The sequence below is a fragment of the Battus philenor genome, unplaced genomic scaffold (genome assembly GCF_028537555.1).
Source record: "Battus philenor isolate CCGP_79_NKW_IND1 unplaced genomic scaffold, ilBatPhil1.0.hap1 SCAF_29, whole genome shotgun sequence".
NCBI classification, from domain to species: Eukaryota; Metazoa; Arthropoda; class Insecta; order Lepidoptera; family Papilionidae; genus Battus; species Battus philenor.
Window position 1 is genome coordinate 1,381,440 of NW_027181692.1, and position 17,904 is coordinate 1,399,343.

At 34.6% G+C, this 17,904-nt stretch overlaps 1 protein-coding gene across 1 annotated transcript in view; it reads right to left on the reverse strand.

Moving 5' to 3' along the window:
* Positions 1-9,025: 9,025 nt before the first annotated feature.
* cv-d (crossveinless d) overlaps positions 9,026-17,904 on the reverse strand; it is a 45,565-nt gene continuing 36,686 nt past the window's right edge. Inside the window, exons 23-29 of the mRNA XM_068770019.1 lie at positions 16,850-16,994; positions 15,280-15,492; positions 12,743-12,859; positions 11,871-11,997; positions 11,414-11,528; positions 10,449-10,556; positions 9,026-9,641 (exon numbers count right to left, since the gene is read on the reverse strand). Of these exons, the coding sequence (XP_068626120.1) occupies positions 9,479-9,641; positions 10,449-10,556; positions 11,414-11,528; positions 11,871-11,997; positions 12,743-12,859; positions 15,280-15,492; positions 16,850-16,994 (988 nt within the window). The 3' untranslated portion in view covers positions 9,026-9,478. The remainder of the gene's footprint in view (positions 9,642-10,448; positions 10,557-11,413; positions 11,529-11,870; positions 11,998-12,742; positions 12,860-15,279; positions 15,493-16,849; positions 16,995-17,904) is intronic.

The following is a 17,904-nucleotide window of genomic DNA, read 5'->3' on the forward strand; positions in this document are numbered from 1 at the left end:
TAAAGGCAATAAGAAATTATGGATCAACAAAAATTACATTAACATTACACTCAAAATCATTTACTACTACTATTTTTTAACACTGTAACACTTTTAAACAGGACATATGTAGACAAAACTGTTGCTATCTCTACCCGTTTTCTAAAACATACTATGTTATCCGTCTCTCTAATAATAATTATATGTACTCAATAATTTCGTTCGAAATTATGGAGTACATACTATGCAATTTAAACCATAATATAAATATGTAAACTATAGTCTTTGATCCCTGTTTAGTAATGTTTTTATTTGTTTTTTCATTCTTTGACTATAAATCATTATATGTTCTCAGTGAGATAGTTATAAGGTAACAACTGTAACTAATTTTATATTTTTAAGCTTCTAAGTTTGTACTTTCTTACTGCCTTTTGTTACTGTTTATCTCCTCTAAAGTAAGTAAATAAATATAGAGCTTATCTACTACTTACTATATATCGATATCCGTATCCAGAACTCGGTGAGATGCAGTGCAGCACATCACAAGGTTCTGATATCTAGGCTCCTAAGCAGAAGTACATAAAAACCGTATCTACAAAACCGTAATACGACCAATATTGATGTATGGCTGTGAAGCTTGGACGCTAACTTTGAAAGAAGAATAAAAACTGCTAGTGACGGAACGCAAAATCATGCGGAAGATCTTGGGACCAGCGAGAAATCAAGACGGATCTTGGAGGCTCCGAAAGAATTCCGAAATTGAGACTTTAGTAGCACAGCCAAATATCATTGGCGAATATAAAGCTCAACGAATCCGCTGGCTTGGTCACTTGGAGCGAACGGGATCGGATCGGAGCGTGAAGGTAGCGTACCTGGAAAAACCGAGGAGTCGAAGACCAGTGGGTAGACCCAGGTATCGCTGGATCGATCGCGTTGAGGCAGACTTGCGCGAATTTAATGTCAACCAATGGCAGACGATGGCGCAAGATAGAGGAAAGTGGAAGTCTCTCGCTTCGGAGGCCAAGATCCACTTTGGGTCACTGAGCCAGCGGAGTAAGTAAGTAAGTAAGTATCTACTACTTATATAATAAACAGTATTATTACGATATATTAAAAAAAATTATTAATTATCTGTACACGAACGAAACATAAAATAAACACCATATAAAAAGAAAAGAAAGCGTGTCATTTAAAAATAAACAAGGCTGTTGTAGTAAAAGCAAAAATAATATACACACATATCCTTTGTGAGATTAAACGCACTCGAGCGAAAGACTGATCAAAGTGAACTCAAGTTTGTCTATGCTCGATTGGCGGTGTAACCCTATTAGTCTATGGTCACATCCCTGACCAATGATCACACGCGCCCGCCGCGTTCCTTATTTAAAATTATAACGTTAAAACGGTCAGTTGAACGGTGCCCTTCGCCCGTGTAGCACGCCTTTTGATCATACACGTGGAATATTTCGCTCTAAAAAATATACAGAGGGATGTTTATGTAAAAATATACACCTTGTTGAGTAATGAGGGTTGAATTCCGATCTATTTGTCATCGGGACAGCTGTATCATGATAAATATGAAACGGCCTATTTAAATTTATACAGACGAATAAACTTCAAGTTTTTTATATACAAGATGATTTGTTATAGATTTATAAAAGATGCTGTGAAATGATATAGAAATGTAATTGTTTCATATGTTTGCCTATCTATATAAACCTGCTATTGCCTTTAAATTTCCTTGTGACTTAAAATAAATTCAAATTCATCAGTTTATATAGGGCGATTTAAAACACGTATAAAATATTTCAAGATTATTGCTCATAAATCAGTATTATTCCTTCAAGCCATTACACATAAGCAATCACCCTGTATGCTTAGCATATCTACTAATATTATGAGGAAAAATATTTTTTACATTTAATATGTAATTTTTATTACTGTATATGTTAGCTTATTTATTTGTTTAAACACTTCTTATACAATATATGTATAAGGGCGAATTTAGTAGGCTTCCCCCAAAGATATCTAGGGGATATAGCATAATCGCCACGCCACGGACTGGCGATTGTGTGGTATTATGGTACGCAGAGGATGCTGCTGCCCATCACCTGGTAAATTGTTTGTGAACAAAGGCAATTCTGTATAATGAATGCACAAAGTGTTAATTATAAAAAATATATCCCAGGACAACGATCCAACAACATCGAACTAGTGATCTATTTAAATATACATCAATAGAATCCCAACACTATATATATATATATATATATATAGATATATATATATATATATACGTTTAAACCTAAAATTATAATAAAAACATTTAAAAACTTTAAGGTTAAACGGTTTTTTGACACCCATATTGAGGAGGTTAAGGAAAAATATGTAATCCGCCATTTTGTATCGGCGGCCATCTTAGATTTATAATGTTATTGATTTTATTACATTGTATTTTCATCTAAATTAAATGTGTGTACCAAATTTCAGATTAATCTGACAACGGGAAGGTGCTTAAATTTCAATTTCTAATTTTGATCCAAATAAATTCCGTACGGGTCGAACTAAATAAAACCGTTTAAAAAATAATTTGATTATAACATTCAAGAAATTTTACTATATCGTAATGTGTTAAAATTGGTTTGTTGAGACATTTGCTTCATTGATATTATAATGTACACATATGTATAGAAAATGTTAAACTTTATTTCAACACTTTTGCTGACGTCAACGTTTTCAAAGAAAGGTTTTGTTGTTCCAAGAAGAATTCCTGATAAATGAATTTTTCTGTACTGCGTATGATACTTAAAAAGTCCCTTATATTACTTTATTATCATCATCCACCATCAAACACATTTCGATATCATACACAAGAAAATTTAAACATGGCTTCTGTTCTAGTGTGAAATGATTTTGTTCGTCGCATTAAACAAAAATCGAGAGGTCTTTCAGACCTCCTAACGCAATGAACGTGTTAAAGGATCTATTGTTGAGTTTCTAGCCGGAACTTCTCAACAGATCACGCTACCTAATCGGTGCAAAAAAACTTCTGTTGTGATATTAGATGATTTCAATGCGCATATCTATTTGAATAAATATATTTCGAATTTTAATTTTAATCTGATTAAACTTTCCATATTAATTTAATTTAATACCACTAACGGTCTTCTGGTATTGCATAAAATTTGGTGTTTTTATTATTTGTATATACAATGCCCGCCGATAAATATTACACATTGATCTTTAGAAAGAGACAATCGGCTAATTTCGGCTTCGTAGAGCATTATCTCTATCGCACGAAATACGACTGACAAAACGTCACATTTATCATCGGAAGTTGCGTTCAACGCAATCCGCTGTGCTGGCTTCAATCTCCTTGACCACCCACCATATTCTCCGGACTTAGCCCCAAGTGATTTTCACTTATTTCCAAAATTAAAAGAGGAAATTCGTGGAACAAAATTTCACGATAATGACGCGGTTATAGCTGCCGTAGAGGACTTTTTCGAGAGTCAAGAAAATAATTTTTTTTCACAAGGAATAAGGAGAGAAGAGAGGAATAAGAAACGCGTTATTCTAAATGCATTGCATTGGAGAGATATTATGTAGAAAAATAAAATATTATTATTTAAATCTTTGCATTTTTTAATATTGATTCCAAGAATTTTTTGGTTCACCCTCGTATGTGATAATAAAACATAATAAAGTCTTGTTAATATTTATTTTAAGCTGTTTTAAGAAATTTATTTTGAAGTTCGAATAAATATGTTTTTAAAAATTAATCCGGAGTTCCGCAAAAAAAGTGACAAATAAAAAGAATTCCACTTATTGCTCTCAGTCTCGTGGAACTTTATTATGTATGCTTACACTCAGACTAATAAAGAATTTGTTGACTTTTTAAGACAAAATTTAAACGTTTCGTGTTTTTAATATTTTTATTAAACGGTTTTATGTAGTTCGACACATACGGAATTTATTTGGGTCAAAATAAGAAATTGAAATTTAAGCACCTTCCCGTTGTCAGATTGATCTGTAATTTGGTACAGACATTTAATTAAATGACAATACAATATAATAAAATCAATAACATTATAAATCTAAGATGGCCGCCGATACAAAATGGCGGATAACATATTTTTTCTTAACCCCCTCAATATCGGTATCAAATGAAAGGGCTACACTAGTAAATCACGATAATTATGTCAAAATTCAAAATTCAAGATGAACGCCGTTTCAATATGGCGGACTAGGTACATATTTTTCCACAACCACCACAATATGGGTATCAAAAAACCGTTTAGCTTAAAAGTTTTTTAAATGTATTTTATTATTACCTTGTATATAAATTATCTATAATGCATTAAGTTCCTACACTTTACGTTCTAAAATCAAATAACGTAATTTTTTTTTGAACAAATAATTTTTTTTCTGTAACAATTAATGTTTTTTTTTTTTCAATATAACTGTAATTGTTTATTATTCAATAATTAATAATGTCTCTTCTCGTCCAAAATAATGCGTTGTTTGAAGACAACGCTGTTTGACTAATGTGTGTTATCGGTGATGACATACGGATCCGAGACGTAATCACTCACGACTCAAAAGAAGGATCACGGTCACTCAGAGAGCAATGGAGAACGAATAAGATTCTTAGAAGAACCAAGATCACGTTGCTAGAAGAAAAGAAAGCTTGAAGTAGCAGTTGGCGGGTCCCATCACTAGTGCAACTGATGGCAGTTGAAGGTTCTTGATCACGATTCGGTAGATTCAGAGTGGTTGGCCACTAAAACCAACAACATAGTTGAGATCGCGTGAAATCACAAAGCGGGCAGCACAGAACTGGTCATAGTGGCGATATTTGGAAAAGGCCTACACCTTGCATAGAACGTCAATCAATTGAAAACAGGAAGAGGATTGTACTATTATATGCATTGATTATCATGATTATATAAATATATCGCTTAATATTCAAGAAGTTTATAAAGAAATGAGGAGATATACAGAAGAATCAAGATCACGTAGCTAGAAGTAATGAAAGTCTAAAGTGGCAGTTGGTGTGGCATATCGCTGGTGCAATTGATGGCTGTTGAGGCTGAAAGGTTCTTGACTTCGAGCTGGTGGAGTCATCGTGGGTATGCTCCTTCAAGATGGACCCATGACATAATGAAGGTTGCGGAAGTCACCGGAAGCCTGCAGCACAGGACCGTTCATCATAGCAGTTCTTTGGAGTAGGTTTATACCTTGCAATGAGCGTTCACCATTTATATAAACTATATCTATATAACTATACACAAACGACAAATGCCGCGTAAGACGTCGGAAAACAAGGTGAACAGATCTAGTTCAGAGTTCCCCAAAATTTTCTGTGTCGTAGACCCCTTGCCATGTTTTTCCGTGTTGGGTAGATCCCCTACTTACCTGATATTGATTTCCTGTAAATTTACGAACGAAAGGAATAAACGTATTTGTCCCACATTCGTATTTATAGAGTGACGAATTGAACAAGTCAGTGCAAGGTAGCGAAGCTCTGAGACTGCGACTCTCAGGTTTTTAAAAGTTCAAAATGTATTGCGAACACAAAGCGAATACCAACATGCTACAACTTACACAATTTTATAAACATATATAATACATTTTTTACTTCATAGGTACTTTTATAAAAAACGTAAATGTTTTGATATTATAAGATAGTATGATGTAAGTAAATAGGTACTATCAGTGTATGTGTTGAGATCCACTATCGCGGACCCCCATTTTCATTTCACGGACCACCAAATTTTTTTTCGCTGACGTAGACCCCTTGCGGGTTGTCATAGACCCCAAGGGGTCGATATAGACCACTTTGGGAATCACTGATCTAGTTAAAGTATCATGTTTATCGACTTGTCTTAACAGATCAGGTTTTGGAGCTGGTGGTAGCTTACTACTTATAATGTTATAATCGAAGATTCAAAAGTGCTTATAAAAGTCTACTTAAATAAAGATATTTTGAATTTGAATTCAGAATTTGATCCTCGGAATACGCTGAATGCTGTACACTTCCAATAGGTCTTAACGACATTTTCTTTTATTCATATATCATGTTTTTACCTATATAATTGTATATAGTAATTATAATCAAGTTATATTGAAGGATAGAAATAAGTAGTGTAATTTGAAATACATCGAACGTAATGTTAATAAGGATATGCCTTCGTGATTTGAAAATTTTATTTTTTATTTCGTAATCTAGAAGATAAGCCGTTGGGGTAGAAAAATTCTCGAGTGGTGACCTTCAGCTGGTAGACGCGTTGTGGTACGTCCCCCCCCCCCCCAGATTGACTGAAGATATTTAAAGGTAGCGGAAAATAGCGATCTTTGGAGACGCCCTTATCTTACAGTGAGTATCTTTCACCTGATATTATGAGGTTTCTTAAACTTTAAATAACTCAGAAAACTCTACAAACACCTCCCGTGCTACGGTAACCATCAGTAGTCTCAACTACAGACCCATAAAGCCTTTGAAGTTGCCCCAGATGACGGCAATTAATGTTCCATCTAAGCCTCATGAGATGGCTCAATGTCACCCAGAGAGTGATGGGCTATGGCCGGAGTTTCACTGCGAGATCGAATCAGATATGAGGAGATCAGAAAAAGAACCAAGATTGCCGAGATAGCTTGAAGAATTTCTCGTCTTAAGTGGCAGTATGATGATGACAGTTGAAGGTTCTTCACCACGATCCGGTAAACTCAGAGTGGTTGGCCTACCTCTGGAACCGACAACATAGTTTAGATCGCGATTTGCGGTGAAAGAAGGTATAGCGTAATTGACAAGACGCACATGACATGTTAGAGAACAGACGGCTTGACGTTTGACTAACCTCTATATTGCTTGAGGTATCTGAGCGGTGAGATGAAGCGGTTGACTAGACGCACACGAGATATTTGAGACAAAAAACGACACCGTCGCATCGATGTCATACCTCGGGAGATGATCAAATCATTAATCGCACGGTTTAGTAACTGCCATAAACGAATAACAAGACGCACACGAGATATTTTAAGACAGACGGCTTGACGTTTATCTTTCTTTCACATTCCGTCGTTCACATACCTCTGTAGATCACTGACAATTTAGCGCATATAGTCACTGCTTGAGGTATGTGTGTGCTGACACTAAGGGGAGCGCTAATGACTAGACGCACATGAGATATTTAAGAAAAAACGACACCGTAGCGTCAATAGCATAACACGGGAGATGATCAAATCATTAATGGCACGGCTTAGTCAATGCCATTAACGATAACAAGACGCACACGAGATATTTGATAACAGACGGCCTCTCGTACCCCTATCTTTGAGGACAGGGTCGTTTATTTCCTTTATTGATTTTTCATGCTATTTTTTATTCTCTTTTTTCATTCATCAAATAATCTATCTGTCTACTTCTTTCATTCCACAATTTTCTCATTCTTTCTCTTTCGTTCTATTCGCCATGCATACATTCAACCACTACATTCTAGGTATCTTTATTAATAATCTTATTTCATCTCAGTTTTATGCAGCTTCACATTCTATTATTTACATAATTATTACTAGGTTTCAATCTGTAAGCTTCAGTTTTATATCACGGTCTTGCTAAATTCATAAATGATTCTTGCTAAAATTACACTAAATAATAAATTTAAAATGTCATATCTATACTATGATTTCAAAGCGTCATTACGATCACAAATATCACTGATCATAAAATTATGACATTACCTTTTTGTGAATTGAACATAAAACAGATATAATTATATTAATTCGACTCACATCAAAACAACCTGAATAATTTCAAGTCAATCATTTCAAACATTTTTCCTATATCATATTGTATACAACGACATCAATTTCTAATTATAATCTGTGGTCTTTCTACAACAATATAGCCCTGATAAATATGAAATGTTAAGGAGATAATACACCTTTCTTACGTCAATGTGACATCTTCCATTAGCCGTGTAATTTGAACCATAACCTCAAAAGCACAAGATTTTACTTTTTTATTACGCCATAATAGACCTAGGTATGTATCTATGACGTCTAAACATGGATACATATATATATATCTATATATATATATATATATATATATATATATATATATATATATATATATATATATATGTTATATAGTATGCAAAGGAAACTGCTGCCAATCCTCTTGAAATTTATTTGTGAGCAGTAGCATTCCTGTATAATCAATACACAAAGTATGAATTATATAAGATTGTATGTATGTATATACATACAATCTTATATATTTACATACATATACGTATATATATATATATTTATATATATATATATATACTTGTACTGTTTCAATACTATGACGGTGTTGAGTAATTGCCTCGTGTAATAAGACCGCCCATTGTACTTTTTCTACTTATACACATATTTGTACTTTTTACTATTATGCAACAATTCGTTTGTATATATATATATGTTAATATATATATATATATATAAAATAATTTACCTCCTAATGCGACATGTATAATAAATAAATGAATATCAATGTTTCTTTTCAATATAGCATCGTTTAGACGGAGGTCAAACTACAATCGATAATAAAATATTAAGGGTGGGGGTAAAATGAACAAAGCCTTGAATATTCTTACTGTCAATGATAGACAAGATGTCAATACACTTTATTATACTACACAATAGTACTTTCTAATAACATATCAATACGTAACATTATATATACAACATAATGTTATATGTCAGACATAAAAAATTTTAACTATGTATTACATATTTCATAAACATTGTAAATTACAATGAAGTCTTGGCGTAAATCAATTTAAAAAACGAAACATATATCACGAAATATTTTCAACAGAAATAAGTGAAACATTGATGAATTTTGGTGTGAAAATGTCACGTTATATTAAGTGATATGTATGCAAATCAATTCGTATAGAATAACATATATATACGCATTATTATTATGTGAATAATCTTCAACATATATATTATGATAATTCACATTTATTATATTTTTAATGGACCATATATTGTGACTAAACATATATAGTTTAAGACAACCGTTTCATATGAAAGTACGCGTTCAACTGGTCACTGTTACACGGTTTTACAATTTCGAATGTTTTGATTGGTCACAGAGATAGTTCAGTACATTCAAAACTCTTGCAGTAACACGATTATTCATAAAAATATTTTTATATATCGTTATTCGTACCGCTAAAAAAATAACCTTCGTATTGTGACAATATGCGTACTTTGTTATGATTGGTTCAAATAGCTTCGTCATTTTAAAATTCGAACGTATTTGAAATTCTTTTTTTTTCAGCTATCATAGACTGTAATAAAATTGTGAAATCTGTCGATAACTTCGTCAATAGCATTCGATTAAACTTAAAAAAAAGAATTAGCACAAATAAAATTTAAAAATAAAAATTCGCACAATATATAACTACTAAAACATCGTTTAATTCTTAACGCAAATGAACTACGCATAGTTCAAGTAATTTCTATCTCTGCCTACACACTCTCCGCATAGGGCGTCCATATATGAATGTGGTACCAGGATAAGGGTCTCCGTATACCGTACGTAGACAGTCACACCCGTCACTAAAGACGACACTTTCAATCCTCCACCTATCGTCCTTACTCTGAAACATAACATGTTCTATTTAATTCACAGGATACCAAAGGATATTTAAAATTCAAAAATTTTTGATCTTTCCTTAAATTAGTTCTACAAACTTTTCATTCCATGGATCAAATTTAAATTCAAATGCTAAATTAAAATGCTAATTTATATTCAAATACCAATTCAATTTCGAATGCTGATTCAAATGCTAATTCGTATTCAAATTCAAATATTAATTCAAAATCAAATGTTAATTCAAATTCAAATGCTTATTCATATTCGAATGCTTATTCAAATTTAAATGCTAACTCTAATTCTAATTCTATTCAAATGGAATCAGACGTTACCTTGCGGAAGTCCATCCTAAGTAAGAAAAGGACCAATATTCAGCCACTTCCGCACATGCAGTGGTAGTCGTGCAACAAAGTGCACCGCCCGTCAGCTCGCTGATAAATGCGTATGCAGTAAACAATGCGATTGTGCACCGAGTTAAGACTCTGTGTTTGGCACTAATCGGTGTAACATAACTCCTAAAGATGCCCAGTGAAGGAGTGAAACACATGTTGAGTGATTTAACGGTGGCAGTTGTGTAATTCGCATTTATCAGCAGGCCGGCGGGCGGTGCACTTTGTTGCCACTGCATGTGCGAAAGTGGAAATATTGGTACATTTCTTACTTATTTTACAATTCTTTTAAATCTTTTACACATGTAACTAATCATCCTGAATAAAATATAATTACAATAATAAATTTAAAATAACCCCACACTAAATAGACAGGCGACATAGTTCATCTACTGAAAAGAAGAAAAATAAATTTTAATTACCTGAAATAAGGCTCGATGGATGTGACGTTTTCCCCACGCCCAACGTCGATGCTTTTGTCACCAGCATAGAACCTGATGCCTCCATTTTGACGACGTAGAACGGCGAAGCTAAAATAAAAGAAAAATGTGGGTATGTCTAAAATTTATACAGCGCTTTATTTAACTTCGAACAAAATAGCTTACTGTTAGAGTACTTTAATATAAGTAGAAAACAAATAACACACCAAGCCTTTTAAAGTCTTCTACATACAGGATGATTTGTTATAGTTGTAAAAACTTTGAAGTAGTCAATGTATAGAAATGGTATACCCTATATAAAATAATACTGGTTTTAAAATAATAAACGACATAATGTATGATTTTCACGCATACAAATTGAGAAATGTTTTCATGTGTTGTGAAAAACTAGTTTTTTACTGAAAAATTACCTGTACTTTCACCTCTTTAAAGTGTTTATGCTAAAATTAATCACCCTGTATCTGTATCCTTATTAGTAGACATTATAATTACCATAATTTTAACCCGACGACGTTGGCTTCCCCCAAAAGATTTCACGAAAGAATCAAGAATCAATATTCAAGAATCGCGACTATTGTAGTAGCATTGAACAAACCTTACGTACGTACGTATAATATAAGATGATAATTACAAAGAAAATAAGTGTTAAATATTTGAACAATAAATATAATGTTGCAAAATAAAATAGTAAGGAAACCTAGAATGTAGTGGTTGAGGATGGATGTATGGCTAATGGAATGAAAGGGAAAGACTGGGAAAATTGTAGAATGAAAGAAACGGTACGACAGATAAGATGATATATGAAAGAGAAGAATGATCATAATAAAAAATATGAATAAATTAATAGAATTAAAAAATCCCTGTCCCACACGAGATAGGGGAACGAGAGGTCCCCAACAGCGGGGACCATTAAAAAAAAAACAAACCTTACGGAGATAAAATCTTACCTGGATAATTCAGAGCAGTCAGCTAAGGCTATTGCGTCAGAATGCTGAAGAGGCATCAGAGGTTCTGTGGTGCCAAATAGTGTCTCCACAGTCGCCTCCTGGAGACGACATTCTCCTGAAATGATTCATTAATATTAAAAACCAGGATTTTAACCAGGACATATGAATATTTTTACTTCTAGAAATATAAAATATGGTCAATAACAAAGGACCTCATAAAAAGGCTCTAAGTCACCCAGAAAGCAATAGACAAGGCTGTGGTCGGACTTTCCCAGAAGAATCAAGATCACCGACATAGCTCGAGGACTTGCTCATCTGCAGCTTCCTAGAAGCCATCGCTGATCGCTGAAGACGGTCAGCACAGGACCCGTTATCATGGGTATCTTTATTTGGAAGCTTATATCTTGCAGTGGGCATCCATGGACTGAAAAGAAGAATAAGAAGAAGATTGACTCACTGTAAAGTCCATATTTGGTCATAACTTGCATAGTTGTAAAGCTATCCATGATCCAGCCGTAATTGTCTGACTTGAACTTCACTTCACTGCCATTCTTCGTCTTCACATGTATCATACCATTCTTCTCCTGAAATAGAGAGTTTTATTTAACAAGAGAAACAAGAGATAGATCATCTTCCGTTTTAAAACTGATCTATTTAAGCACAGAGTAATTATGCAAATGAAATATTTGGTTATTCTGCTTTCGTATTCAAATCTGAGCAGCATAGATGTCTGTAGTGGAGTTCTATATGCTATACCATAATTGAAAGGCTTTCATATTTCTCCAGAAGATGAGGTTGTAAACTATAGCAGATATACTTCTAGTACGCTATTACGGTTCAACTTTTAACAAGTAAGATCTAACCCCTTCATAAACAGACGCTTTTAAATTGATCTTCGTGTACTTGCATATTGTGAAGTGCCGTGTCGATTCGGCCTTGTAAATAAACGTGTTTCTAACTCGACTCAGTCACTTGTGAAAAAAGCAAATTTAAAATTTATAGATTTCTCTAAGAGATCTGACTAGGAATACAATATAGTCCGATAGACTGAAAAGTTAAAGTTCCAGTGGGCAGACTAAATTGCCGCTGAGATCTTAATGTTCTGGTGCAGACCACAGACGGACCAGCATGTCAGAAGAAGCTGAGTACTCCTGGTGGAAAGATAGAAGACCTATGTCCAGGAGTTATATTAATAATGAAACTAGCAGAGATTATTACCAGATCTAAAAGACCTGGTGGCAGCAGATACTGATGGTCATTTTACATTAAATAAAATTAAAAAATGAGTATTATTACATAGGCCAGTGATATACCAGGCTAATCATTTACCTTCATTTCGGCGGAAGCAGTGACGGAATGATTGCTGTATCTTCCACTGAACAAATCCTTTGCAGTTTCCAATAGTCGCTTCGGTAACACGTGACGTACTAAATCTATGCCTTGTTTCTGGAAAAAAAAATGTATATTTTACAATTACTTTTATTATTTATTTTATTTTATTGAGCTATAACAGGGCTTCTTAAACTTTTGTCATTCACGACCCCATTTATGATTGCGAGTTTCTTAACGATCCCATACAAATATAAAAAAAAAATATTTTTTGATGATTTATTTACTAGATAACAATATGCATGTACATATGAAAATATATTGTTTTAGAATTCGTTTTGAAACATAAAAAATTCTAAAATTTAAAATTGCACAAAAAATTATAAAATTGTATTTATATTATGTTTTGCAAACGGTAACTGTTTAGTATCTAAGTTAAAAAATTAGGAAATTCGAGGAAGAACCAATGTCACCGAAGTAGATCTAGGAATTGCTCATCTGAAGTGACTCGTGCAACTGGTGGACGGTCGAAAGGTTCTCTAGTGGCCACCACGGGCCGGTAGACGGCATGAATAGGCTCCTAGTAGATGTATTGACGACATACTAGCTCGCTAAAAGTCGCTGTATACAGGCATGAAATGATTAGGGGAACATAAACTCGAGAAGCCTGGAAATTTGGTATCATAAATACACACTTCTATTATCTATCTAATATATAAAATTCTCGTGTCACGGTGTTCGAACTTGAACTCCTCCTAAAGGGCTTGACCGACTTTTACCAAATTTTATATGCGTATTCAGTAGGTCTGAGAATCGGCTACTATCTATTTTCCATACCCCTAAGTGATAAGGGTTGTTCACCTTAAAATTTATTTTTTATTTTTTTGACGAAATATTTTGTTTTTATTTTTTCATGATACAACATATAAAAATACATACAAACCTAAATTTTCACCCCTCTACGATCAACCCTTATCTTACATTTGTTAATTAAAAACTTTAATTTTTTTGGCAAAACAACGTTTGCGGGATCAGCTAGTTATATAACATATAAGAGTCTTTTGAGGGTTTTAAAACGAACAGGACCACGAGGTACCAGAGCGAGAGGCAGACCTAATGCCAGATGGGCAGACGAGATCGTGGCTACAGCAGATCACGGGTAGTTCCAAGTTGCCAAAGACAGAGTAAAATAGAAAGTTATGGAGGAGGCTTTTACCGTGAGGTGCTCCATACAAAATTTGTATGGAATAAAATAAATCTTATTGTTTATTATTATTGTTATTTATATATAATAATCCCTCCATACTTAACCGATCGTCAAATAATTTAAAATTGAATCATACACAGGGTTCTGTTAAATCTTCGTCTCGTTGTTTTATTTATTTAATTGAAACGTGAGAAACAACATTTTAAATATATTTATATACCCGGGTTGCAATTCTGCAAATTTGTAGTTTTGGAAACTGTACTTTTTAAACTATATATCAGGGGTGACCAAACTCATTGATAGTGACAGTCATATTTCGAATTTTTTAATCTTTTTATGAACCGCAATTTTTATGCGTTTAAAACGCACAAAACTATGTTTAACAAAAGTTATATTTATAGAAATTATTAAAAAAAAGTACAAGATATGTATATTGAAGTTAAATATATGCACACGTATATGACAGCACTCCTAACAATACTTAAGACGCCGGTTAGTTAATTACGATCGGTGTTTGTATTCGCTAATGCTGTGATGCAATAATAATAATTGTTCACGCCAGTAATTTGTTTCAATTTCCCAGCAGCTGACGTGGGATATATGAATTTAAATATTGAAATAATTCGACAATCGTGCCGTAGTTTGGCTACCCCTGCTTTATCAGATATATCGCATTATTATGTAAAATATTTCAGGAGTTTGAAATCCACGAACCTTTTACTGGATTATAAAGATAACTACATCATTATACAAACACAAGAAGTGTTTTTTTATCTTATTACTTTAGAATAATTGCTATTTCTACCCATTAAAAAGACAGGTTAGAACGCAATAGGCATACTTGGAACACAACAATGAGAGAATAGCATAGGTGAAACCAAACAATGAGAGAACAGCATAGGTGAAACAAAACAATAAGAGAATAGCATAGATGAAACACAACAATGCGAGAATAGCATAGGTGAAACAAAACAATGAGAGAATAGCATAAGTGAAACACAACAATGAGGGAATAGCATAGGTGGAACACAACAATGTGAGAATAGCATAGGTGAAACAAAACAATAAAAGAATAGCATAGGTAAAGCAAAACAATGAGAAAATAGCACAGGTGAAACACAACAATGAGAGAATAGCATAAGTGAAACAAAGAAAAAAATGATACAACAAATAATAATCGTTTACGTAACGGGTAAGTCAAAAAAGTCAATGCCTATTTCAACTTTTTGATAAAGCTTCCTTCATTTTGTGTGCGTTTTGAGTATCTAAGCATGCTCCTTTGGTGTCTTTGTGAATGTACGTTAAGGGGGGACCTTATTAATCAACTTACCCCTTCTATTTGAAACTCTACATATCTGTCAACGACATTCTTCGGTGTTCCTTTGTATTGAATCTTCAGCGTGTTATCAGCTCTGTCGTAACAGGTGCGGTATTCTTTAGAGAAATCGAGAAGGAGGATAATTTGACCCTGGTAGGATGTTGGGTATGTGTAAAGGTCGTGGTCCTCGGTCGTCCGTGTCGTCACTTCCTGAAGATAGCAGAGCTGGAACATATACAAAATTATGTCAACTATTATATGAAGAGGAACGCACAATGAAATGGCCATTGGACCCTTGAGTGACGACCACGAGCCAGTAGACGCGGCGTGGGTAGCTCCCCCCTCCCCTAAGTGACCCGGCAACATGGTCAGGTCACGGGAAATCGTTGGACACAGGCATCATGGCTTGCAGTAGACGTATATCGTCAGAAATGGTGAATGAGCCAAACACGTGTCTTGTTTCACTTACAAATAACGGACCTTATAATAATCTAATTCGCAGTGGCCAGCAGGAAAGAGAAGAGAAAGAACGGAGTCCTGGTTAAACCAGAAAAAGAGACACGTGAAGGAAGTTGGAAAAAGCCTTCACTCAAAGAAGTAAGGTATTATTATATTACTAACATTTAAATTATCAAATAAGGTCATGGAAAGAGAGAAAGTGATTTAAATAGGAGAGTGTTTGATTTTTGAAAAACAAATATGAAAATGTTTATTTTATTCTTCTTTCTTGCACTGTTGTCACTTTCTGGAAATTTCCCTCTATGTTACGAAGTTTAAAATGTGGTGCTGAAGGAAAATGCTAGAAATTTTGTACACTACTCGCAGAACCAACGCTTCAATGCTGATGTTACTTAGATAATTTACTTGCCTGTCATATAGGCAGAGAAAGTGACAACAACTACGAAGTCCCATGTTTAGATCCAAATCCTACTCGATGCCACAGTTGTTTAAATAATACTCATTGCCAAAGAGCGGCACAAATGATGTTTCATTATATTATATATTTCTATCAGGTATAAGGATTCGTAGGTGGGCGAAAGTAAAAGGTTCTAAAGAGAAGACCACGGACGTAGAGACCAACACCTGTCTTTAGGGAGCAGCCACCCACTCCCTAACCGGGATCAGCGTGGGCGAATCGAAGTTGGATCCGGATCCCTACTTGGCTCGCCTGTGGTCCACGCTGCCGTCGCAAGCCACACAACAAAAAGAGTACAAAACTCTACTCATAGAACTGGTAAACGCTCGTCCAGCTTTGTTCTTTTTTAAGTTCACCAACCCTTCCTCTCCGTGAACTCAGCTCTGATGAAGCTGTAACAGCCCTGTAGCTGACAGCATCTACTTCAATTGAGACTAAGTAAGGACGTAAAGAAGAATGAAAAGATAGAAAGACTTGCTATCAAAGTTAGAGTAAATTCCTCAACATCTAGAGGGAGAGAAAGATAAGACCTTTAAGAAATCAAACTTGAATCTGCATGCGAAGTGGACCTATGATGGGGAAATAGTCTGTGAGCGAGGTCCAACCATCCTACTCTTTTGAAACAGACAAAGAAAGAAGTTTATCTGTATAAAAACATGTACTTACTCTAACATATCTATTGCTTATGTTGTGGAAGGTGTCTGGCAGTTTGCCCCTCACCGCCAGTTCTGCGGTCAGATTACCATCATGGCTGTTCACGCTCGCCTCTGAATAGATCTTGATCACGGGATCCTCGCGGTTTCGATTCAATCTGGAAATTTATTTTATTTCTTTAGTAAAGTAAAGTTCTGACTCAAGGGTGCCTGAGACAACCGAACCTTAACTTAGCAAGTTATTGCCTGGCTAAGTTTACTACCACTTAATTGAAAGAGAGTCGTGAAAAAAGTTTCCGAAGAGTCTGGTTTTATTATTACTTCGAATCGATTTGCACAAAGCTTGCCCTGATGTCCTTGTATAGACTGACTATTCCTACATACGGTTCGGAATGAATGATATTGAATGAAAGAGAAAGGCAGAAGAAGTGAATGAAAGATGAAGTACGTAAGATTATAAGACGAAAATAACTATTAAATGATTTAGAAAGATCCTGTTCTTCCCAAAAACAGGGATACAAGAGGCGCCCAATAGTGGAAGCCATTAAAAAAAACATACAGCTCGGATTAATAATGGCACGGTGTTTGAAAGTACCAGTTGCATTTGTTTTGTAGATAGATATAACGGCACCAACAGTTTAAAAATTTGTACTAAATTATTTGTTTTTTGACTTCACAGCCCAAGTGTCATTTGCTGATAGAGCAATATTATAGCATACAATGGCGGAGTACCATACAACTAGCGCCATCTAGTATGAAATACGGGAACTATATATACTGCGGTACCATGTTTTGTAAGAAAAGGACCAATATTTAGCCACTTCCGCACATGCAGTGGTAGTCGTGCAACATAGTGCACCGCCCGCCAGCCCGCTGATAAATGCGCATGCGGCAAACATATGGTATAACACAACTGCCACCGTTAAATCACTTTCACTTTTAATTCACAAGCAGCGTATGATAAATACATAGTTCAGTTATATCACTTGCTACACCAACAACAACATAGGTTAAAATTAGCTCAACAGGGTGGTGGATATGGCGGTAGAACCGGTGGCAGAAATGGTG